Below are 26,738 nucleotides of genomic sequence, written 5' to 3'. Positions count from 1 at the left end.
CTTATTTCTTTAAGGCGTAGGGGTATCGATATGATTTAACAAAGATTGGCGTGTCGTCAGTTGTGCGTATATAATGTTTAATATCGCTGGTAAATGTTAGTTTTTGATTGTCGTCATAAAAAAGGTCTGTGTACTTGCTACAGAGTTGTATTAATGCGATTTTTTCTTCGGAGTTTAGGTGATCGGGTTTTAATTTGGTAACGTATTTGTGGACATGTGGGAGACTTTGATTGTCCGAATTTATATTGTATATTTCAATATAGTGATTTTGATCATAGGGTATGGGTTCTAATAGCTGTTTTAAATATAATTGCTGATCTTCGAGTGAATTATTTACGATTACCATCTTGCTATATCCGTTAACTGAATTGTATAGTCCTTCTGAAATCTCTAAGTGCTTATTATACATTGTCTGTTGAGAGTAGAAATTACCTTCCTTCATCCGGACCGAAAGGGTTATTAAAGATTTTGAAGAAGCTGGGATAATATGTACTTCGGTTACTGGGTTGTCTTGTAAACAAATTTTTAAACATGATTTTGGAGTTTCTAAACAAAAACTGTCCAGATTAATATTGGCTTTTAACTTTCTAAGGACATCCATCCCAAGCAAACCTTTGAAATGTGGGTGAAAATCGAAAAGAAGTAAGTCTACCTTCATTTGTTCATTAAACTCTTTAAGTGATTGAATCGTGGTTTTTGCTTTTATGACGTGTTGGTTCAACACTGACTGTACAGTTATAGGATTATCAAGAGTTTTGCGATCGACATTGCTCACTATGGTTGGGCTTACAAATGAATTTGTGGAACCTGTATCCTGGTTGAGTTGTAACGGAATTTATCCATATAAAAGGGAGTGTCGATCCGTGTGATTTTTTTGTTAAGTACCCTGTTGGTTCTCGGAGGCAGTTTCGAAAAAATTTCCTGCGTCATTAATTTTACAAAGTTCAGTTGAAGATTGTTGCTCATTGATATTGTGTAATTGGTTCCTAATTGGGCCTGTTGAATTGAAAGGATTTACAGTTGAATTTCTATTATGGTAGTTGTTATTAGCCTGGTTGTTAATATTAGGCTGAGAAATGGTTGAATTATTTCTAAATAACTGGCTTCTATTGTTAGAATAGGGGTTGTTGTTTGGTTGATTTCTTATGTTTTGGGGGCGTAAGTATGGTGTTACCTGTGCTCGAAAATTCTGGCTAGTATTTGGTTTTTGCGAATAGAAGGTCTTTTCAACACGGCAATGTTCATAGGCTTCCTTGAAATTTGTGGGTTTTTTGATTTTATTAAAGTTTTAAGGGGTTCTCGTAGATTAATTAAAAAGGTATTCAAGCATATCTCGTCATATAATTTTGGTTTGTCAGTTGAGTTTTGATTTGTGTTTTGTAAAATGTCTGTCAATTGTGATCTTATTTTCAAAATATTATAAAATAGTTGGCCTAATGACAAGCTATCGGGAAAGTTTTGTAAATCGCGAATAAGCATAGCTTCGCTTTTCTTGGTACCATAATGCTGTATGAGATTAGCCTTGATGTCATCCCAGATGAGTGCAGTATTGGATAGTTTTAAGGCGTCATTAGCTCTACCTACGATTTTGTTCCTGATGGCTTTTAACAGAAAAGAGCTGTATGGTGTCTGGTCAGTTCCTCTGATCAAAGCGATGACTTCTTCCACATTGACAATGAAGTCTTGCAGTTTATTAGGGATGCCGTCTAAAGTAGGTAGCTCCTTGAAAAAGGCAAGGATGTCAGTTGGATTGTTGGGTTGTTGGCTATGCTGCTTATTGTAGGCGTAACGTTTGGAGTCGATATAGTTGTGGGAAGTCACACTGAGGCGTTTCCAGAATCCATTGCTACGTCGTTGGGTGAATGAACTGGATCGTCATAAATGAGTCTTGCCGTTCGTCTGGCAGATGTTCTTTTAGTGGCTGCTTGGAATGTAGATTTTTTTGGCATTTATGTTGACGTGATATGTCGACGCGAGTTTTTCTAAATTCTGTAATGTTTTAAACATTATTATATTTATTTATATACATGTACATATATGTAACACGCACACACACATACATACACACATACACATTCATGATTGAGAATAGAGGGATACACGTCGCTGGTCGTCGCTCTCTGTTTTTGGTCGCGTTTAAACCCGTCTTTTATCCTACAAAAGAGTTATTCATTAAACGTGAAGCGCTACTCACGGTGCTACTGTTACCCATCCCTCCTGGTCTCTGTGATCTGGAATCTTTTGCTGTTTTCGGTCGGTCGCAAGAATCCCCGCTGTCGTTGGTGGCCAGAGGGGAACGGTGGACGCCCCTTCCGTTTCCCGACTTTCGCCGTTGCCTGCGTAGTGGTGAGGTGATTGCAGCAAAGAGGAGCAGGAACAGGAAACATACACAAGGGAAAATAAAACTAAAAGTGGTGTGGTTGCCAGGTGAATGCCGGCCCTGCCAAGCCGCTCTTGGAGACCCATCATCAGCGAGCAGAGCTTTTGCACCGCAACAACCCGAGCTTTTAAGCTCCCCTCTTCCCCTAAGCCAAGCTCCACCAGTTTATAGCAGACTTTTCGGCCTCGCGGCGAACAACTGATCGCTAGCGGTGCCGGTAAGCAAACCGCCACCTGGCCGTGGGCCCAGGTTCGATCCCCGGCTGTGCCGCCAGCCACTTGCAATAAATTAAATTAAATTATATTCATTAACTTTTTGTATTTGTATCTGTTTACTCAAGTACTCAATAACTATTATTCTGTACTTGCCACACCCCCCTTGTCAATCTTTCGACCTTGAAGACAATACAGGCGAGGTTGCTCAGCCACAGTGTGGAGCGAGCAGAGCAGAGCAGCTGTTGCCCCAAAGAGCAACTCTCCCATGGTGCGACCTGTCACAGCAGAAGCTGATGTCGCCAATAGCAGCGCAAGAGCAAATGGATCGATTGTGGCACTGCAGAGCGGCTTAGTAGCAGCGTCAACGGCGGCTACGACAACTCTGTCGGCAGGCGCCCATACGAGTATTTTGCATGCCCCAGCAAAGCGAGTCAGAAAGGAGGCAGGTTCCCCAGGCGGAAATTTTCCGACAAGAGCCAAGTCAAGGCAACAGCGTGGCGCCACGATAGATGATGAAATCGACGAAATGGGATCCCTGTTGCAGCATATAATCAGCCCTTTCAGCGAGGCAAAGAAAAACTCCGATGAGGAGAAAGAAGTGTTAGACGCCTCTAAGGGCGAGGTAAAGCGGCAACGTCATATAAATGACAAACTAAGGCGTCAGTTCCTTAGGCCGAAAAAGCGACCTGCCGCTATTCTGGTACAAAGCAAGGGCGGCATGTCATACAGCGATATGTTGAAGCTGGTGACCAGTAGCCAGGATGCAAAGTTGCAGGCTGTTGGCGAAAGCGTACAAAAGGTGAGGCGTACCGCAAAAGGCGATCTCTTGCTAGAGTTAAACCAAGTCGGCGCTGAAAATGTCAGCAAGATACAGCAGGACATCGACACAGCACTTGAAGGCCAAGTCGAGGCTAAATCGTTGGCAAATCTTGTCAAATCTTGCCAAATTGGACGTGTTGGAAATGGATGAAGAGGCCACCAAAGCAGAAATATGCCATGCAGTATTGATGCAGCTAAGTCTAAAGATGACAGAGGATGATATTAAAAGCTGGCGTCCTTCCTATGGCGGATCCCAAAAGGCAATTCTATGCCTTCCGGCAAACGTGGCAGAATCAATTTTGAAAGCGGGGCAGCTAAAGATCGGCTACTCAGTATGCAGAGTTAGACTCAACCAGGACGCAACCAGATGCTACAGATGCCTGGCATTTGGGCACGTAGCGGCTCGATGTCAAGACCCGATTGACAGGACGAATTGGTGTTTAAAATGTGGCAGCAAGGACCACAAAATAAGAGACTGCGCAAATAATGACAACTGTTGCCTATGCGCAGACAGAGGTATCACCGAGCGGGCACATATAGCTGGCAGCCTTAGGTGTCCATCCGCAAATGCAAGCGGGCAGGAGAAGCCGGCCCCATGAAAACGCTATGTTTAATTTTATCCAATTAAACTTGAATCACTGCGAAGCGGCTCACGAGCTGCTGAAGCAGCGGGTGCGCGAAACGAGGTCTGACGTGGCAATCATAAGTGATGTCGTAGGATGTCTGCTGAGAGTTGGATATGCAGTAATTCCGGCAAGGCCGTGCTTTGGGCATGTGGCAGTCCTAATGTACAACTGCGTTCGAGGCTAGCAGGCGGGCATTTTGTCAGAGCCTTAATAAACGGCAAGTGGATCTACAGCTGCTATTTCCCGCCTAGTCTAGACTATCTGGACTTCTGCGAATCGCTGGACGAACTAGCGGCGGACACGAGAGCGCACAGCCCGTTCGTAATAGCTGGGGACTTCAATGCGTGGGCCCAAGAATGGGGCAGCAGCATAACAAATGCTCGCGGGCGCGCCGTTCTAGAGTCGCTAGCCTCACTAGACGTCGCACTTCTAAACTGCGGCTCTCGCAACACGTTCAACAGCGCAGGCAGAGGATCAATAATCGACCTTACCTTCGTCAGCAACAGCTTGGCGAGATTTGCTGCATGGCGGCTGGATGATAACTACACAGCCAGCGACCACGAGGCCATAATTTTTTCCCTTGGACAGGCAGCTCGACGACAACAGACGCGTACCCAGGCAGTGGAATTACCATATAAAGCTGACACGATTAACACCCAGGCATTTTCAGCTGCAATTTACGATGCGACGTTGGCTGCGGGATCTGCATGGCAGACCAGCTATGTGGCATGCTGGCATCAGCCTGCGATGCGAGTATGGCCCGCTCCAGACCATTCAATAAACATCACCAACCAGTCTTCTGGTGGAACGATGAAATTGGAGATCTACGAAGGGCTTGCCTAATCGCAAGAAGGCGTTACCAAAGGGCAAGGAAGCGGCTGGACGTAAACTGGCCACAGATGCACTCCACTTTTAGCCAAGCGAGAAAATCCCTGAAGAAGGCCGCAGCCAAAAAAGAGGTTTTCCTCAATCTGTGTGACTCAGCTGAGCACGACCCCTGTGGGGTAAGGCCTATAAACTATAAACAAATCTCTTAAGCCCGGTAAGGCCCCAGGCCCGGATTTATTCCCGAATCGTGCAGTCAAACTGGCTATGACGCTACGCCCAGAAGCTTTTGTTGAAACCTTCAATAAATGCTTATTGGAGGAAGTTTTTCCATCGCAGTGGAAGATTCAAAAACTGGTATTGCTGCCAAAGCCGGGGCAGCCACCTTACGTAGCATCCTCCTACAGGCCGATTTGTCTAATAGACACAGTCGGCAAAGTTCTGGAAGGACTAATCAACACTAGGTTAAACGATCTAATCAGCAGGAGCAATGGCCTCTCGGAAAACCAATTCGGCTTTCGGAAGGCAAGGTCTACGATAGATGCAATCAGCAAAGTAGTAAATATTGCTGCAAATGCAATCGAGGGCTCCCGGTGGAAGGGCGGCTCTAAAAAGTACTGCCTGGTCGTCACAATAGACGTTAAGAACGCCTTTAATACAGCGGACTGGGGCTGCATCCTTAGCTCGGTGTGTAGGCTGGAAGCGCCGGTATACCTGCAAGCCATCATACGGAGTTATTTTGATGGGAGAGTGCTGCGATTCAACACAGATGAGGGCTGCGACAGTCGCCACATTTCTGCCGGGGTTCCACAAGGGTCCGTATTGGGCCCGCTACTGTGGAACATAATGTACGATAGCATTCTGAGGATCCCTCTACCACAAGGATGCGAAATCATCGGATACGCAGATGACGTGGCGTTAGTGATTGTAGCCAAGGATCTTGCGACGACTGAAGCGTTTGCATCCTGCGCGATTGAAAAAATTACGAGCTGGCTTCACTCAGTCGGTCTCTCACTGGCAGTGCACAAAACGGAGGCGGTGCTTATAAGTAGTAGGAAGACAGTGGAAGTTGCTAGGATACTAGTAGAGGGATCTGCGATTGTCTCAAAGCGGGCTATACGTTACCTGGGCGTATGGATAGACACCCGTCTATGCTTTCGGGAACATCTGAATCACGTACATACCAAGGCGGCGAGTACTGGGCAGGCCTTGTCCCGAATCATGTTAAATACCAGAGGCCCGAAACAGGAGCGCAGGCTGCAGCTAGCGAGTGTGCTAAAGTCAGTGATATTGTATTCAGCGCAAGTATGGTCGCAAGCTATTCACGTCCCGTCATACAGCAGAGGCATTAAAGCCACATATCGTCTATGCGGACTTCGAGTGTGCAGCGCTTTCAGGACCGTTTCGGAGGACGCTGCGTTGGTAATTGCGGGTATGATCCCAATCGACCTACTTGCCGATGAAGCCAAGGCGATCGCCGTAGCTGTCAGTCGCGGCACACCCAAAAAAGAGGCCAGCTCTGAGGCAAGAATTCGGAGTCTTGTGACTTGGCAAAGACGCTGGAGAGAAAACATGGGCAAGTTTCCTTCCAACTCACACAACTGCTTTCAGGTCACGGATGCTGCAGATCATATCTGCACCGGTTTGGGCATGTGCATGTACCCTTTTGCTTGGTCTGCGGCAGCAGCACAATCGAAGACGCAAGACATATCTTGTTTGAATGCGTCAGGTTCAACAACGAGCGACAAAGGGTGGCAGACCTGATCAACACTGCCCTGACACCTGACAACTTGGTCACAGCTATGCTGGCCAAATCGGCGATCTGGGACGCAGTATGCGGCTTTGCGGGTGTGGTCTGTCAAGTCCTCAGACAAGAGGAACGCGCAAGAAACGGATAGGTATGCTAGCAACACGTTTTTGCGAAGCAATTCCCCCTGGGACGTCCCGCAAAAATTGTTTCGTATTATGCCTGCAGTCCGATAGAAAACATTGTATACTCTTATGTTATTGGTTTTATGTTATAAATAAAGGAATTAAAAAAAACACATACACATTCATGCACACATACATATAGGCACATACATATACATACGTACCCATACATATACACACACATACATATATACATACGTATATACATACATATATATACGTATACACACACACACACATACATATGCACACACGTACACCAATATACATCTGTATTATTATCACACACACGCACACATATATATCTACATATATATATATATATATATATATTAGAGAGCTGCATGAATGGAAGCAAAGTCAAAGTCAAATGAATCCATTCGAATTGAATTCAAATAAATGAGTGACAACTACACAATGAAATGAATGAGTGTGAGTTTGTACTTGTCATATCTCGCAAAATACGTAACTCTGTTTAATGAAAGGCAATGAATTGAGTGTCAAAACATCGAATTGTACTAAGGCACTCGAATCATTAGAATTATTCGAATTGACTCATTTTTATTGGGATGTTTAAAAGCAACAAAAACTAATTATTTTATCAAAAATGTATGGAAAATAATGGCGAAATGGGGGCTATTAAAATTAAAATATGCTATACACCAAAAACTTAAGGACACAGTTTTGGATTTGACAATTTGGGACAAATTTTGTAAAATCTATTTTTTCTAAATTAGATTCCTGTTGCCACGAACCGTGAAAACATAAATAAGGCTTTCTAATATATTATAAAAAAAAAAATTATATTCTTTAATATCATATACACAATGGATCTACTTTTTAATATACTTCACTATTTGGAAAAAAAATTCTTCTCTATTTCTGTAGGGGGTTTGAACCCGATAACGATAGTCTGAGTAGGTCCCCACTGAGCCACTAACCACTCTAGTTTTGTAGTACAGTAATTACATATAGTTAAAAAATATACAATACAAATAAATACTAAATACTAAAATCAGAATTGGAATTCGAATGCATTCGAATCATAGCAACTCATTGACTCACTTTCTAACTCATTCAATTCGTTTTGTTTCGTTTGAATGTTGTGCGACTGATTTTTACGACGCACACTCATTTAGTTGAAGTCGATTTTCAAAGTCATTCAATTGATTTATTTGGTTTTGAATGTTGTTAATTGATTTTTCTATCATTCATGCAGCTCTCTAATATATATATATATATATATATATATATACCAGCAAACCCGGCGAACTTCGTAACGCCTAACAGTCAAAGAATTTCGTGTTACCTTTTAGCTGAACTAATTTATGCTTTGATGAACATAATATAATAATACAAAACAATAATAATATAGATAGATATGTATATAAAAGTATTTTATTATAATGATCATAAAAACTACAGAGAGTAAAAATTTAAAAAACAGAAATAATTAAGTTTTCCAAACACATGTCAAAAAAAATCATTGATAAAATCTCAATTTAGCCAGGGCAGCAACCATTCACCTGGATAAAAGCGAAGACACGAAATTTGAACTGCAGAAAAATATAAAACTCCAGCGTAATATTCAACATCAGGCTCATACTGAAATGCTTGTCGAAGAAATTAATGTGATGTAAATGCTCGAAGTACTTGTTGATGTTGGTCAATCCCTCTACGTCTGTTGGCTACGAATCTGCGCGCTTCTCTTCGTTCCAATTGTCTTTGTTGGTTTCGCTCATCTCGTACCTCTTGTAATTGTGATGCACGTAACTGCGCCATTCTTACACGGACATCTGCATTACTTTGTTGCCTTTCTGCATCTGATCTTATTGCTCTTCTATCTTGCATGCCTCTAGATCTGTTTGTTTGACGACTCAAATTAGCCCCCCTGCGTGTTCGTGGCATTGTTGTAATAAATCAAGTTGGAAAACTGATTGGTGTATTATTTTCTTGATCAATAATTAGCGCAGCGAGTTCGGTCGCACTCGAGTTGTAACAACGACTGAACTCGAGACGCACAATTCTTGTGCGCGCCTTCCACCGAACCACACTCGGCGACAGCGACAGAACGCTGGCGCCCCGCTAAAACGGTTTGATGAATAATATATAAAATTCTCGAGTGTGGTGTTTGTTACCAAACTACTCCGAAACGGCTCGACCGATTCTCACGAAATTTTTTATGCAGATCGTGTAGGACTGAGAATCGGCCAACATATATCGGACAACGGCCTTCCTCTGGACACTGAACTTCCTCCTCACACTTGGCTTTCGGCTCCTTACGTTTACGTCGTGGAATCGGTGGCCGCTTGCCTTTTTCAAAACAGCAGATCTTTTTCGGTTTAATTTGAATGGGCGGGCACTCTACCCAAGTGACCTGATACTTGCGGGCAGCTTTATCCGACTCCTTGTACAGGCACTCGTCAAAGGTGGGGCAGGGATCGGCACAACACTCTGCTGGTTGCTTCAGAAGGTGATGAAACTGGAATGGTTCTTCCTTTTCTTTCTTGGGCTTGGCTATACTTTTAGGGCTGCACTGAGTTTTGTTTTGACAGCCTCCATTATCCACTTTGGAACACTTAGGTGAATCCACGAAATCCTTAGATGCCATTCTGCGAGACAGTCCAAAACCCTTGCATCCTGCCCTGAAGTTAAAAGAAAATTTCAACTGTTTGTTCCGAAAAAAAAAACTGGAAAATTTAATTTTTGTGTACGGAAATCCCCAAGCGAAACCGTGTGAACTCAACAGTGTACATCACCTTACTAAAATCTAGAAAGTCTCAACGTTGTATATGGTTTTTCACGGCCTGTTTCGATTGGAAGATTTAAATTATTTTTGTTGAATTTCATCTCTTATCAAGTAGGCCGTGTGTCTAATTTCACTCGTATAAAACACAGGTAGTTGAGATATCCAGCACAGTTAGTCAGTTTTAATCGTGAGCTCGTTATTATTTGGGTATAAAAAATAGATGTTGGCCGATTCTCAGTCCTACACGATCTGCATAAAAAATTTCGTGAGAATCGGTCGAGCCGTTTCGGAGTAGTTTGGTAACAAACACCACACTCGAGAGAATTTTATATATATAGATAAGGGATAAGATTAGGCCACATACTTTTAGGGATAGATTATAAGTAATTAGAACTTAAGCATAATGTCTAGCTTTAAGTACCTTTAAGGACACTAGCCATAAGACCAATGTAAACGTTCTCCTATAAATACCGGGCTTGCGGCCCCAATAAATCACTTCAAGTCAAACTTTGCCTTCGCCTATTTCAATATATATATTTTTTTTTTTTTTTCAATGTATGGCACTTGTATTGTTGTTTGTATTGTTCTTAATGTTCTTTTAAAATATTTTGTAACAAACCTTTATTACTTTAATTATGTATTAATAGTATATTGTTCTTAAACTTGGTGTCACAACTTTAAACTGACCTTCTAATTTTATTAACGTCTTTGCAACTCAAGCTCACTTTTGTAAATGAGCCTACAATAAAAGGCTACTACTTATGAATGCTTCGTTTGCCAATTGCAGCTCTGCTTAGCAGATCGATTTCACTAGAATTTGCCGCTTTGTCGCTTCGTCTGACCATTGCAGCTCAGCTAGCTGATCAGTTTCGCCAGAAATTGCTAGCTTTTTAGCGTCGCGACGACACGTCGTTTGTTCAGCGTGGTTCTGCTATCAGATCGATTTCGCCCGAAATACAATTCTAAGTATTGTGGTTTTGTAGCGTTTTGGCAATTCCGCCGAATTATGAAATTGAAAGCAGAATGAGCGACAATGTGTGTTTCGTAAAAGAGATTTTGTAGCTTTGCAGCATATAAACATTTCCATTGAATTATAAGATTTACACATACACATGTGTATATGCATCCATGTATATACATATTCCTCTTCTTTTTTTTTTTCATGCGGCGATTATCAACGTATGATTTCAGCCCACACTTTTTAACACTTTCACTAAAATAATTTTAATTTCACTTATGATTGACCTTTAGTTATCAGCAATTGATTCTGTAGGCCAATTTACATGTGTGTAACATGTACATGTATGTATATATGTAAATACTGTAAGGTAAATATTTTTTTTTTTTTTTTTTTTTTTTTTTTTGGAAATGTAGGTTAAATATTGATTTTTTTTGTGTTGTGTGATTGGTTTTGCCATGTAAACGATTATCAACAATTGATTCCGTTCCAATTACCAATGCATTTAAGACAGCAAATTTTTTGGTTTTCAATGCACTTTACTTACGAAACAATATAATAATAGTTCTCAATCCACTTTGTTTTATGTATGTATGTGTTATGTATGTATGTTTTATGTATGTATGTTTTATGTATGTATGTTTTATGTATGTATGATCATCATATATAAATTATCAATCGTTCTGGGAACAGGAAAGAGTCGATGCCACGTCTTCTTTCCTGGGTCTCGTTCCCCAATTTAGTGACCAGGGTGTTGGCGGTCACTAAATTAGTTCTCGCGCGGAGAACTAACACTAAAAAAGGTATCGAATGGAAATTTATACCAGCGAACTCACCAAATTTTGGAGGCTGCTGGGAAAGGCTAATTGGATGCTTTAAAAGAACACTAGAGGCCGGCCGTACTATCCGTCAAAAGTAATCCCACTGACGAAGTGCTGCAAACTCTTTTTTGTGAAGCGGAGCATTTGGTAAATAGACGACCGTATATTTTCGAATCGAATGATCCAGATGTCGTCTTAGGATTATGCCCCAATCATATAATCAAACAACAAAGTGGATCTATTGAAGCACCATGCAAAATTAATGGATCCAGTGAGAAGAAGACATGGAGGATGACGCAAATGTTAGTGGAAGCCTTTTGGAGACGATTCATTGAGGAATATATCCCAAGTTTAGTTAACAGATCGAAATGGGAAAAGAATTGCGATAACCTGAAAGAGTGTGAACTCGTAGTAAAATGCATGACACCAAGAGGTGAATGGCCAATTGGAATAGTACTCAAAACACACCCAGGAGAAGATGGAATAGTGAGAGTAGCAGACATAAAACCAACAAAAAACACTTATCGTCGGCCAGTAAGAAACCTATGCAGATTAGGACTGGAATACCGAGACATAAAGAATCGTGCTGAAGACTTGGTTCAACACTAGGGGGCGGAATTATGTCGCAGAAAATATCATTTATTTGTATTTAAGCTAGATACCGAAAAATACTATTTCTATATATACTATTCTGTTCTTGAATCTAGTATATAAGTCAATTTATCTTTTTATTCAAAGAAAGAGATGGTCACCTGTTAATAAAAACGATGGCGCAGAAAAACGTGCCTAAAATAATAAATAAATAAATAAAATACAAAATAAATAATAAAACCACGGCCAATTCCACAACACTCTGCAAGGGTATAAAAATGCTTGCTATATACTAATGGTCTAAAGTGTAATATTGCCCAATGAATAGCTGCTATCCATGTTTTGTTATACTATGGGAAGTTGAAGTCCATCATGGTTTTGTATTAAAACCGATCCGCAAGCATATTGGACCATGTGAATTGTATCAATCGCAACGGGCTATTTTGAATGCGGTTCAAGTTATTTAATGGGGATCTCGGTGGGATATATATACATTTTGTTTTATATGTATTTTTTTTATTTGTGATCTATCTTAAATGGACAATAAGCAAATATTATCAAAGGCAACAATAAAATGGGAGTGGGATCACCAGTCCTTCTCTGGTCTAAATGGCTGGTTAAGTGCGAGACTTCTTTTTAGATGTCTTATCTGCATGCTCTTGTCTAGCAGTTTGAGTTCCAGGGCATTATCTAGCCCATGGGGTACCGAATGCCATACCTCCGAATCTCGCATTTAACTGACAGGATGTTAAGGTTTTTGTGGATAACCGAGTTACGCACGAATTACGAATCGCTGTAGTATTTTAATGTTTGAGTTAGAAGCTGTGCCTGGGTCATAAATGGCAATCACAAAAATCGTTACCGATAGAAGTTAAACCTTAGAAATCAAAGCAGATAAGGACTGTTTTTTATTTGCACAGCTCTTCAAAACTGGCTAAAATCATAAAACGTTAATATAATAACATATATACGTTAGTATAACATCAGCGAAAATGGTGTTTCAGATGTGGAGAATTTCCACAAAACTGTAAACGAAAAACTAAGAATCTAATATAGACAAAAGAAATTTGAAACAATTCTTTACATATAACCATAACCCAAGTTGACAAACAACACACTACAAAAAGAAGCTGATATGTATGTTAAAAATTACCGAATTGGGCAATAAGAGTGGAGCCGGTGATCGTAAACTGTAATGAAATATCAAAGAAGCAAAGTTTATATACCTTTAGGTGTAAAGTCTTTGGCCATTATATTTTTTGACCTGTTCCAAACTCTTTTTCTGTACCTCAATTCATCAATGCACAAAAAAACCTTCCAAATATCATTTCCATTTATTTTTTATCCTCTTTGTCCCCATCCCCTTGTACATGCATGCCCCGATTGGCACGCATATACATACAGTTTATATATCGTTGAAAAATAATAAAAACACTACAACGACAATTAAAGAAGACGAGATCCAAAACACACTTGACAACCTAAATTTATTTGACAGAAACATAAAGCTTACAATAGAGTTGGAAAATGACAACAAATCGACAAATTACCTAGACTTATCAATACACAGACGATAAAACAAGCTAAAATTAAAATGGTACAAAAAACCAACAGCAGGTCGAATCATCAACTTTAACTCCAAACATCCGAAGTCGATGATAAAGAATACAGCAAAAGGTTGTATACAACGGATGCTTAACCATTATAGACCAGCAAATATAATAGACCAAGAACAACAAACGTTTCGAAATATATCGGAAAAGAAACGAAAAACAATTAGTCTGCCCAAAAAATTGACCTCGTGCCGGCTAAGCATACCACATCATTTTGATTTTGATCAAACTTGGCACAGCTGTTGAAGAAGAGTAACAAAAATAGCTAAGAGAGGATTAAAATTTCGGATGATTTTAGCCCCGGCCTTTAGGTAAAATTTTAGTATTGGCAAAATTATAAAAGATTGGAGATTGTCCATGAATGAGTAATTATACAGATGACTTCAAATCAATGCTAAAAGCAGTCTTAGAAATATACCCGGGAAGAACAAGTAGTTTGATTTTGGAAACAATTAAGTGCAAATGTTAGATTTATAAATTTTTATATAAATACATTACAGGTAAATTTAATCCAGAGAATATCTCTAATATCTAATATAAATTATAATATATTAGAAGCTAATTTTTTGGTCTATAGGAAATTTTGGTTCGGTTCAAATTTATAACTAATATTACATTTATTTTCAGAACGCAGTGGGAAAATTTACTCAAATTCGTAAAATGCGAAATAATTAGTTTTTCGAGAAACCAACATATTGATGCTTTTGTGCTTAGGTACAGTAATAAATCAATAAAAATTAATATACCGTGCATATAAATTTATTTTTTCTTGTTTATACAGCGAAAGCAGCATGTTCGTTTCGAAGCGAAGGTGGATTTTAAAAACTTGTGGCACAACAACGCCATTAAACTGTTTGAATCCGTTTCTAAAAATTGCTAGTCTTCATGGGTACAATGTTATAACTGACTTATTTTACTCAAGAAAAAACTTCATTAAACCAGAGTCTCAGGTAAGACTACTACATATGTATGCAAAGAATGCCCCTTGAAATGCACTTGGCGCCATATTATGACGGTTTACCGTTTACTTTTGCAAATAAAGGTATGTTGATCACACAACTCATACATAAAAGCATCTCTGACCATATATAGCAAGGATGGCCATGTATTGAATCATTTGGGCTCCCGAGGTTGTTTAACGGCAAGGCTGGGCAGAGAGAAGGGTAATCTTTGAGAGTGCACTTACAAAAGACCCTTGATATATAATATAGGATATAAAGTATAGTACAGCATGATAAGACGGAGACGGAAACGTTACGAAGGCTTACAAGTTGTGTGTTTACGATCGTACATGTGATGTTATAAAAAGTGTTAGAATATTGTTCATCAGAATTTACTCTATGTTTAGTCAATCGTTTTTTTTAGCGGACGTTGAAGCACTGACAATTCGTCACAATATTAAGCTTATAAAGATTTTTGACTGGAACCTTATAAAAAAAAATATACATAAAAAAACCGATTAGATTGCTTTTGCTTTATCGTCTTCTAAAAACGTTTCTTCCTGCTCGTCAGCATCTGTTGACAAGTCAAAGAAGCTTTTGCCTTTCAAGCTCTTGCTCTCGCTGAATCTTGGTTGAAGCCTGATATTGCTGATGCTTCAGTTTTCACCACGAAATATATAACATGTAGACATGATGGTACTACCCGTAATGTTGGCGGTGTTTTAACCCCTGCATAGTGTTTTTTTGCGTTTATTTTGGCATAAAGTCTAAATTTAAAGCTATTGAAGTGAAACTTGGTTTGTATACATTTTTTATGTTTCTTTAGTGTCCTACTCAGTTTCATGGCATTTGGAGCACTATTTAAAAAAGCTGCCATATAAAGCTTTGAAGGTTCTATTAAAAAATTTTTACTTTTAATTTAAAAAAAAAAAACACTATTAAAAGAATTCATATTTAAATTTAAAAAGAAAAAAACAGTTTTATAGAAATTCATTAAGTTTGACAGTTATCTCCCTGGGCTGGTGATTAGTCCTTCTTAGTCCTTCTAAAAAAATGATAAGTTTTGAAAAATCTGAAATAAGTTTTGTTATGTTATAAAAATTACTCAGTTCTCTTGAAGTTCAAAATATTCATCTTCTGAAGCAACAACCTCTAGTCCATCCTGTTCTTCATAATCTTCATTGATGAATGTTGGTCAGAATCTGGATCATTATTGCTAGACTGCTTTTCAAAATGTGATCCCATTAACAAAGATACTACATCTTTTGGCATCGTTCTTTTTATTGAGTTTGGTCGCTGCTTTAAGTATATACTAGATAAAAACGGATCAGAAGTATACATTCATCTATTGAAGACGTCTGTGAAATCACACTAGATAAAATTATCTAGTCAACTACATTTTCTTGAGTGGGCTCTTTGTCGCGCTTGTATAGTTTATTTCGGGATTCCGATGCATGTACACCAAGGCAGCCTACGGGAACTACACAAGTGTCTATTATTTGGTGCCCATATACTAAGACTTTGTGAACAATTGGCGACATGGAGTACCAAGGATACTTTTCCTAATATGCCACAAAAACTTTAGCACAGAAAGCTTAGAACTTAGCTGAGTCTATATCGTACTCGCAGTTTATCGTTATCAATATTGTCTGAAAGCTTTTTAAAACGTCACAGCCAAAATCAAGAATTGATGACAACAAGTCAGGATTGGAAAATGCTCATCTTGCTGTGTTGCCATCATTGGAGTTCCCACTGCCATTTGAAGGAGGTTTGTCTACATTCAATCCCATTTGTTTCATCATTTTTAACTGTATCAAATTTTTTCGTGCTTTTAATTTAATCTTGTCGGCGTCCTTGACATGCCACTTTTTTAACTCTATTCTATATGAGATTTTTAAAACAAACTCGAAAAAGCGGATCCAAGCGTGTAATGGACTGATTCCAAATTGAAGGGCATATTTTTCTTAGTCTAGTACTTAAGTTAAATCTTGGGGATATTGCAGGCGGCCCTAATCACTTGTAATTGGGTTGGTCTGTCATTTCTTTTAAGACGAGTTCTATTATTAGTTCGCGTAAGGGCATGGGCAAGAACATTTGGGTGTGCATCCAGTTTCGCAGAATACTTTAGTTGTTAAGTACCTATTTCAGATTTTACGCTAGGTATATTTAGATCATTTTGAATGTTGTCGTTTCGTTTATACCACGGGGCCCCCGTGATTGATCTTAAAATCTTCGACTGCGCTCTTTGTATAATATCGACATTGCTGGTACTTGCATTTCCCCATAGTACGGCTCCGTAAGTCCAAATGGGTTTTAGTACGGAGTTGTTTAGGAGGACTTTATACTCCAGACGTAGAGGGGACCGAGCATTGATGATCCAATGTAGGCTACTCGCTTACAGTTTAAGCTGTGACTTTTTTGCTTCGATGTGCTTGCGCCAAGTTAGTCTTCTGTCTAGGTGGATGCCAACGTAAGTGACATCCACGGCTTGAGGAACTGGTACGTTGTTTAGCATTAGAGCTGGACAGTTTCTTCTGTTAAGCGTAAATGTAACATGTTTGCATTTCTGCTCGTTGACCCGGATACGCCAGGTTGCTAGCCATTCCTCTACCACCTTGAGGTGTTCCTTCAAAATCAGCCGAGACGGAGCCATTACATCTTACAGCGAATTTCCTGTTGTAAAGGTAAGATTCCATGAGTTTGTGGGTGTACTGTGGCAGTTTTTTCCGGATTTTGAACATCAGACCCTCTAGCCAAACTCTATCGAAAGCCTAGGCAACGTCGAGAAAGACAGCCGCACAGTATTCTTTTAGTTCGAATGCTGTTCGTATTTCGGATGTTATGCGATTGACTTGTTCAATTGTACCATGTTTTTCACGTAAGCCGAACTGGTGTGAAGGGATTGTGTTCTCCGATGCCAGAAATGAGTTTAGTCGGATCTGCAGGACGTTTTCAAAAAGCTTCGAAAGACATGGCAGCAAACTAATTGGCCTATAGGATGATGGCTGGGTTTTGTCCTTTCCCACTTTAGGAATCATGATGATAGTGTACTTTTTCCATGTTCTTGGGAAGTAGCCAATTTTTATTATAGCGTTGAACAGTTTGCAGATATATTGTATTGCAATGATAGGGAGTTCTAGGATCATTTTCGGTGTGATTAGGTCATGGCCAGGGGCTTTTTTCGGCTTTATGCAGTGCAATTTTTAATAACTGCAGTTATCTCGTCCGATTGGAGTTCCGAGTACTCACTATCCGTTAATGTGCTCGAAGGGGGAAGTACAGATTAGTTTGATGTTGGATTTGGCTGGAAAACCATTTTAAGATGTGTGGCAAATACGGATGCCCTCTCTTCGTCACTGCGAGCCCATCCACCGGTTGGACTCCTTATCGGTGAAATTGTCTCTGTAGGAGCGCTTAAAGTTGGATGGGCTTTCCACAGAGGATGTTTAGTGCTGGTTGGACTGAGTTTTTCTTAGTATTTCCTTTGAGCCCAGCTTTCCTCTTGTCTTAACGCCTTGGAAAGGTTGCGATTAGATTGCCTTAGGCGAAGTTTTGCTGCTGTTGATCGAGTAATTTGCCATTCTCTTCTTAGACGTCGTTTTTCCGTTACTAAATGTTCTATCCGCCGGTTCGTAGGCCTGTCAACAGGTTTAGTGTAAGAAGAGGCATTTGGAGTAGATACTATTGCTGCAGCTCCCATCATCGACTCAAGTGCAGAGACGCACATATCAATGTCCTCTGCAGCATCCAGTTTCGGCGAACAGTCAATGTGGGCACTGATGTACATTTTAAATTTAAGCCAATTTGTTTTGTTGTTTGGGCGATCAAGTACTTGAGGTCTTGTTAATAGTGTGAATAGCACTGGAGAGTGATCGGAAGTTAAATCTAGCAGTGTATCCGCAGTGATCCAATTACGTGGAATCCTCTTGGTTACTGCGAAATCAATCAAGTCAGGCACTTTCTGTGGATCTGTGGGCCAATAAGTAGGCCTACCCGGTGAGACGCAATCCATCTTATTGAGAGGGTTGACTATTGTGTTGTACAACTGCTTGCCTTTAGGATTTACCAGGCGAGATCCCCAGTGCATATGTTTGGCGTTATAGTCCCCTGCTGCAATGAAGCGATCTCCGAGTGTGTTAAAGAAATCGGTAAATTCCTTTTCAGAGATTGAGAAGCGTGGTGGGCAGTACAGGGTAACCAATGTAGTGTTGCCGCAGCTGGTTTGGACGGTTATAGCAGTTGCTTGTAGGTGCTGTGTTTCAAATCTGTTGAGGAACGAGTGTTTTATACGGTTTTTGATTAGGATACCAGTCCCGCCATGAGCTTTTCCGTCTGGATGTTTTGTTGCGTAGAAGGTATATTTTGGTATTTGAAAATTATTTTTTGATGTTAAATGTGTTTCCGAAATCAGCAAAACGTTGATTTCACTTGAGTCTAGGAATAGTTGCAGTTCATTTTTGTGCATGGAAATGCCGTTAGCATTCCAAAGACGTAGACGTAGGGAAGCCATTATTTATTCTCGATAAGCTTCTGGATAAGCAGGTTTCGATTCCGCATAAGTTCGTGCATATAGTTTTGCATGAACGTCATAAAAGTGGTCATGTTTTGATTGAGTGAGATCAATAGGGCCTCTAGACCACTTGGAGTTTGCTGGCCAAGCTCTGGTGCGCTAGGTTGCGGATTCTGTAGATGGCGGAGTGACGGGGTCTCTTTCGCGGGCTCCGTCTGTCCAGTTCGGAGCACACTAGCGAAGCATACACTAGGACTGGTTGTAGCAGTCATGTTTAATGATCTAACAGCCTTGGCGAAGAAAACCTCCGGTGTAGTTTTGGAGGCGTTGAAGGTGATTTTTGGTCCAGCTGGGGGTTTGCGCCCGTTTAGGTGTGATTTAAGATCCTTGAAGACAGGACATCCTCTGTAGTTGGCCGTGTGGTCCCCTCCACAGATGCTGCATAGTCTTAGTGCGACGTTGTTTCTGTCCTTGGTGCAAATTCCATCTTCATGATGTTCGCCGCAGCCAACACACACTGACTTAAGATTGCAATTGTTAGAGGTGTGGTTGTATTCCTTTCAGTTTTTACACTGCGGTGGTTGGCGTCTCTTATGGGGCTCCTCTACGGTGATTCTTCTGTGCAATAGAAGCAGTAGGTTGTAGATCGGGTGCACTTCATTTGGCTTCGACCGCTTTGCATCTGGTTGGAGCTCGATTTTAAAGAGCGGCTGTGCTACTTTGTTCCTGTTGATGATGTTGACAACGGACTTGACCGCAAACCCTTTTTCGACCAACGCGTCTGCAATTTCTTGAGTAGGGACCGATGGCTCAATCCCCTTTAACACAACCTGGAGCCCTTTACTGCTTTTTAGTTGGTAGGTATAGAAGTTGATGTTAGCATTACGGAGGTACTTTTCGATGATGCGGAAATTGTCCTCAGTTTGGGTTTGACATTTAATTTCTTTAATGTTACCCCTATTAAGTGGGGTTACAACAAAGTTATTTGCCCCTACTGTTTCTACTAGCTTCGAAATCAGGGCGCTGCAGTTGGCTCTACGGATGTATAAAGGGGGTGGTCTAGCCGATTTAACTTTATCTACAGCTCCGGCTTGATCGTCTTGCTGATCGGCAAGAATTCTAAAACGATTCCCGCTAAGAGGTGTTACTCGTTCATTTGGTTTAGTTATTTTCGGAGTATTGCCACTTTTTTCTTTTGCGGGCTTAGCTTCCGCTTAGTTATTTTAATATATCTATCCAGTTTGGACAGAAGTCGTTGGGTTTACTATTGTGGCTGACTCTGGGCGACTTGTCGTTGACGGCTTGAGGCAGGTCAATACTTCGGCAGACGTTGCAGTAGTTGCTGTCAACGAGCTGACGGTGCTGGTCGGTGCAATCGGTGACCCAGTTATCGATATTGATGGAGAAGCACATTGCTCTCTCCACGGTAAGTTGCTGTTTATTGCTGAGTGGCTGACACTTTCGGTATTATTGCTTACGTTAGCATTCAGTGGGGTCGGCGACACCACCGAAAAGTACGCGTTGTTGCGTTGGACCGAGAGTCGACGCTCATGTTGTTGTTGTACAATTAGTTCTTGTAGCTGTTGCTGGTATGGATCGAGAGAGCTTGGGCCCGAATTGGTGGACATGGCTTTTGTAAAAATTAAGCACTTTGTTGTTGCAACTTAGTATTTATTGCTATTAGAGCAATCTAATAGCAATATGATTGTAAATAGGCGTCTCTGAGGCGACTAAGAGCCCTACACAAATTTTTGCAAACGCAGTCTTTTTTTTTACACACAATTTTTGCGGAGTGCATTAAAAAAACACGTCTGCACACGGCGGCAGTTGAATTGATGTGATTGGGCAAGATTGACACGAGTTGGTTCCTGACAATACGTTAAGAACTTTACCATCTATCAGTGTCATGCGTCCAGTAAACTGCACATATCCATAGCTGAAAATTAGTTTGCAATGTACCAAGTTGGACTTCATGTTGCATTTCCAGAATACGGGAAGATGTATGGTCCAAAAGATTTTGAAGTGAAACATACGCTTTATTTTCATAATATTGAATTTTTTTTGGCCGGAGTTTTAATTTCGAATTAAGTACGGCTGGATATGTTGACTTTTTGTAAATCCATTTTCCAATAGAAAGTGCTCAGTCAGCGGAAAATGCTCTTCTCGCTGTGTTGCCATCACTGCCTTTTGAAAGATTTAAATGTAACAAATTTGTTCGTGCTTTTAATTTAATCTTCTCGGCGTCGTTGGCATGACACTTTTTTAACTCTATTCTATGAGATTTTTAAAACATACCCGAAAAAGCGGATCCAAGTGTGTAATGGACTGATTCCAAATTGAAGAGCACTTTTTTAACTCTATTCTATGAGATTTTTAAAACATACCCGAAAAAGCGGATCCAAGTGTGTAATGGACTGATTCCAAATTGAAGAGCATGTATGTGATTTAGCTATGAAAACTTTCGAGTTCACATCTTTGATGTCCAGCAATTGTTTTCGCTTCGCTCCACAAATTGAACAAGATTGACACGAGTTGGTTCCTGACAATACGTTTAGAACTTCACCATCTATCAGCGTCATGTGTCCAGTATACTGCACATACATACATGTATATACATTTCTCTTAAAATTTATACAAAAATATTTGCAGGTTGAGAATCTGGGCATCTAAGTTGTTTTTTTCTGATTATATGAGCTCGGTACTTTCCTTGGTGAATTCGATTTTAAATGGTCGACAAAATCTAACAGATTGCAGAGCCCTATTAATCCAAATTATTGGTTTTGTCTCATTTATCAATTTTAACGGAACAATTGTAGTAACAAATAGAAAACTGTCGATCGATTCATACACTCTGGCCGGACAAATCTTCAAATCCATAGCTGAAAATTAGTTTGCAATGTTTCAAGTTGGGAAGTGTTTCCAGGACTTCATGTTGCATTTCCAGAATACGGGAAGATATATGGTCCGAAAGATTTTGAAGTGAAACATACTCTCTGTTTTCATAATATTGAATTTCTTTTGGCCGGAGTTTAAATTTCGAATTAAGTACGGCTTGATATGTTGGGTATATATGTATCATAACCCTGCATTTTTGCATTCCGTTGTATATTTATATACTGACTTTTTGTAAATCCATTTTCCAATAGAAAGGCAAGTGCACAGTCAGCGGACATTTGCTTTGGCTCGTCTGTAAAACGTTTACTTTTTACCTGATTTAGGGTCTCGCAACTCCCAGCAGCTTTCAAAACAACAGCTAAATCTTTTTCTTTCGATTTTTTAGCAGAAACTATAACAGCATGTATAAGTAAGGGAGATAAGTTGTTATTCTGTTTGGAAAGCTCAGCAGCTAATTTTCTTTTGAGGCGAGGACAAGCGTTCTTGTAATCACACTTTGGACGACCCATTTTTTTTCTGTTGAACAGAGACCGGAGATTTCTATAGAAGTGTCTTTTTCAAGCCATTTTGCATGCTTTCCTTTAAATCTTGCCAGAGTTGAATTACACTTTGGCAAGTGTTTATTTATATAATTAACGAAAGCTTTCGCGTTTTCATTTATTGTCCTAATGCTGTCGTCATTTATATGATTTTGTTCAATGTTTTGCAACATATGATGTTGTACTGCGTTTCGGGAACGATTATTGTTATTCCAAACGTCAAGCAGCTCCGCCCTCTTGAACACATATTGTAATACAAAAAGTTGATTTTTTAAAAATTGTGTGGATTCGGACAAAAATGGTTAGTTTCTCATTTATATGCACACATTTGTTAATAACTTCTCACATTAAACTTTTTGCAACGCTTTGCCATTCAAAAGTACTGATCCACGAAACACAAATACATTTGTTAAGCTCAATCTAAAAATACACATATATAAAACACGGTACAATTGGACAGGAACACAGAATAATGACACAAATATATATGGTTAAAATATAGATTTACATACCGGGACAGTCGTTTTCCGTAGTAATTGTTTAAATTTTTTGTAAATTTTCGCCAGAACAAGCAATTAAAGCGGATAAATTTTTCCCGCCAATTTCAGTCAAAACATGTTCTACATAATTAGCTGACTTTAACAGCGGTCACACAGAAAAGTATTATTCCATATGTTAATGTTAAATATTTTTTTACCTAAATAGGGTGTTCCAAAATATAAAATCGACGAAAGTTTAAAAAGTATAAAAGCGAACGTTGTATGAAATTTCGCCTTCTATCCACTTCGGACCGGGGGCGTAGTTACGGACCCATACCGGAGCACCAATAGAAAACTGCTTATCATTTGTTGGGTCGCGGACCTTTCCGTATGTTATTTCCTTGGGTTGAATTTTGTCGAAATATGACTTAAGCTCTCGATTACATAGTAGTTCTGCAGGGGTACGATCTGTCGTGGAGTGAGGGGTAGTATGTTGGCTAAAAAGATACCGCGCCAGTGCGAGATCTATGTTGAGATTTCTGTCAAACTTTTTCAGGTAATTCTTGGTACTTTGTACAATGCGCTCGGCTTGCCCATTTGTGGCAGGATGAAATGGAGCCGACCGAATGTGTCGAATCACGTTGTTTTTCATAAAGATCCTGAATTCTTCAGACGTGAATTCAGTGCCATTATCTGACACTATTTCGTCCGGTAATTCGTGCGTTGCAAAAAGCTGTCTCAAGAATTTAATAGCAGCAGCAGATGATGTAGATTTCACAACAGAGACTTCTAGCCATCTCGAAAATGAATCCACGACTAGTAAGAAGGTATTCCCATTAAAGGGGCCAGCGAAATCTATATAAAGGCGTGACCAAGGTTGTCTGGCAGATTCCCAATGATGTGTAGTTGTATGAGGCTGTTCGTTTCGGTTTTGCTGACAGAGATTGCAACGTTTCACAAGTAGCTCTATTTCAGCATCAATATTAGCCCACCAAATGTAGCTTCGAGCCATGGCTTTCATTTTTACAATCCCCGGGTGTGAAGCATGCAACGCTTGAAGCAAGGCCGGTCCAGATGGTTCGGGAATCACAGCCCGGTTGCCGCATACAAGAATTCCTTTGTTGGCTGAAAGAACGAAATACGAGTAGAGCTGATCTGAACGATCAACTTTTTCATTGGGCCATCCCCTTAACACCCAGTTCAGAACCTTTGATAAATGCGCGTCCTTCTTAGTCTGTAATGCTAGAGATTGAGCGCTGACAAGTGGTGTTCCGGCCCATTCAATCATTAACACTTCTTCTGTAGTGTTGCCTTCGCCTTGTTTTGGTAATGGGCATCGGCTTAAGAAGTCGGCGTTGCCCATTTTTGATCCAGGTCTGGTCCAAGAATATTGCTCTTCGAAGCATCTGTGTGCTATTGGTGCTCCGGTTTGGGTCCGTAACTACGCCCCCGGTCCGAAGTGGATAGAAGGCGAAATTGTGGACCAAACAGGCCCCATTTCATACAACGTTCGCTTTTATACTTTTTAAACTTTCGTCGATTTTATATTTTGGAACACCCTATTTAGGTAAAAAAATATTTAACATTAACATATGGAATAATACTTTTCTGTGTGACCGCTGTTAAAGTCAGCTAGTTATGTAGAACATGTTTTGACTGAAATTGGCGGGAAAAATTTATCCGCTTTAATTGCTTGTTCTGGCGAAAATTTACAAAAAATTTAAACAATTACTACGGAAAACGACTGTCCCGGTATGTAAATCTATATTTTAACCATATATATTTGTGTCATTATTCTGTGTTCCTGTCCAATTGTACCGTGTTTTATATATGTGTATTTTTAGATTGAGCTTAACAAATGTATTTGTGTTTCGTGGATCAGTACTTTTGAATGGCAAAGCGTTGCAAAAAGTTTAATGTGAGAAGTTATTAACAAATGTGTGCATATAAATGAGAAACTAACCATTTTTGTCCGAATCCACACAATTTTTAAAAAATCAACTTTTTGTATTACAATATGTGTTCAAGAGGGCGGAGCTGCTTGACGTTTGGAATAACAATAATCGTTCCCGAAACGCAGTACAACATCATATGTTGCAAAACATTGAACAAAATCATATAAATGACGACAGCATTAGGACAATAAATGAAAACGCGAAAGCTTTCGTTAATTATATAAATAAACACTTGCCAAAGTGTAATTCAACTCTGGCAAGATTTAAAGGAAAGCATGCAAAATGGCTTGAAAAAGACACTTCTATAGAAATCTCCGGTCTCTGTTCAACAGAAAAAAAATGGGTCGTCCAAAGTGTGATTACAAGAACGCTTGTCCTCGCCTCAAAAGAAAATTAGCTGCTGAGCTTTCCAAACAGAATAACAACTTATCTCCCTTACTTATACATGCTGTTATAGTTTCTGCTAAAAAATTGAAAGAAAAAGATTTAGCTGTTGTTTTGAAAGCTGCTGGGAGTTGCGAGACCCTAAATCAGGTAAAAAGTAAACTTTTTACAGACGAGCCAAAGCAAATGTCCGCTGACTGTGCACTTGCCTTTCTATTGGAAAATGGATTTACAAAAAGTCAGTATATAAATATACAACGGAGCACAGGAAATAAAATATGTAAAGAAAATTGAACTTTTCACGAATTCGATGCTCTCGGCTAGATGAAAGTTTTCTCCGAGAATGGGGATCATTTTTAACCGCTCGAAAATTAAGAGCTGCAGAATGTAATTTTAAAATATTTGCTGAATGAACGCAGGGGCAGTAGAGATTGTATCATGATATATGTTTCTACAAGAAGATAATTACAATCAATAACGTAGATAATGAAGCACAGAAGAAATTCGGATCACGAGTTCAACCACAAAAGGTTACACAAACTCGCCCCACCAGCAAGTGTTTTATTTGTGATGAAGACAAGCATTCCCTAGATAAATGTAGTAACTTTAGAAAGGCAGAGGTGAAGAAACGATGGGATTACGCAAGCACAAGTAACGCCTGCCTCACACTGTCTAAAATTTCATAAGGGACAATGCAATAATCGTGAGCAACAGTGAACGATATCGTCATCGCTTACTACATAAGGCAAAGCAGTCTCATCTACAATCCTTGCCGCAAGCTGTTAGCGGATGCATTCAAGAAGTCCAAAAAACAGCAATTCTTAAAATGTTACCAGGGTCCAACTGGTGAAAAATAAATTCTGGCTTTTCTCGACGTGAGATCGGTATAATTGGGAAACCTGAACCGTATTGCTTTGGATGGACTAAAGGAATCTCTAGATATGTTGAATCTTCAGAAATCGCAGATATTGCTATTACTGGCGATAGCAAAATTAAGAAGCTTCAAACTGTACGTCTTATCAAAATTTCAAATTTACCAGCTCAACGAATCGATTACGAAGCTATACAGAAAGAATTTCCATATACAAAAATGGCAAAATTGAACTCGATTCGGAATCTTCAGCCTCATCTCCTAAGTGGACAACGAAATGCAATCAATCCTTACAACTCAAACCATACTAAATGTAGATCCAAAGGGTCGATCAGAGATCAGATGACGTCAATGATATTCGGAGCAATCTCCTCACCATTTATAGCACAATTTGTAAGAAACCACAATGCGGCGATACGCAAAAGTAAAGCACCAGAAGCAGCTCCAGCCATCATCACCATTACGTCGACGACTATCTGGATTCAAAAGCAACAGTTCGCGAAGCTGTTGAGATAATTCAGATAATTAATAATTGGGTGAAAAAGGAGACATATCTCTAAAGGTTCTCGGCATGATTTGGAACGCACAAAGAGATATATTTATATTCTCAACAACTACAATACACAGCATAAGCG

At 39.8% G+C, this 26,738-nt stretch overlaps 1 protein-coding gene across 2 annotated transcripts in view; it reads left to right on the top strand.

Annotated features, from left to right (window-relative positions):
• The window catches only part of LOC111519568 (S-adenosylmethionine decarboxylase proenzyme), a 296,107-nt gene that overhangs the window by 79,805 nt on the left and 189,564 nt on the right, over positions 1-26,738 (top strand). For both annotated transcript variants that reach the window (XM_047012945.1, XM_047012946.1), the window contains exons 2-3: positions 14,157-14,243; positions 14,311-14,479. In XM_047012945.1, coding sequence (XP_046868901.1) covers positions 14,157-14,243; positions 14,311-14,479 — 256 coding nt within the window. The remainder of the gene's footprint in view (positions 1-14,156; positions 14,244-14,310; positions 14,480-26,738) is intronic.

The sequence above is a fragment of the Drosophila willistoni genome, unplaced genomic scaffold (assembly GCF_018902025.1).
Source record: "Drosophila willistoni isolate 14030-0811.24 unplaced genomic scaffold, UCI_dwil_1.1 Seg485, whole genome shotgun sequence".
In the NCBI taxonomy this organism is placed as follows: domain Eukaryota; kingdom Metazoa; phylum Arthropoda; class Insecta; order Diptera; family Drosophilidae; genus Drosophila; species Drosophila willistoni.
The sequence above is the reverse complement of the archived record's forward strand: the minus strand, read 5'-3'. Positions and strand labels throughout refer to the sequence as shown.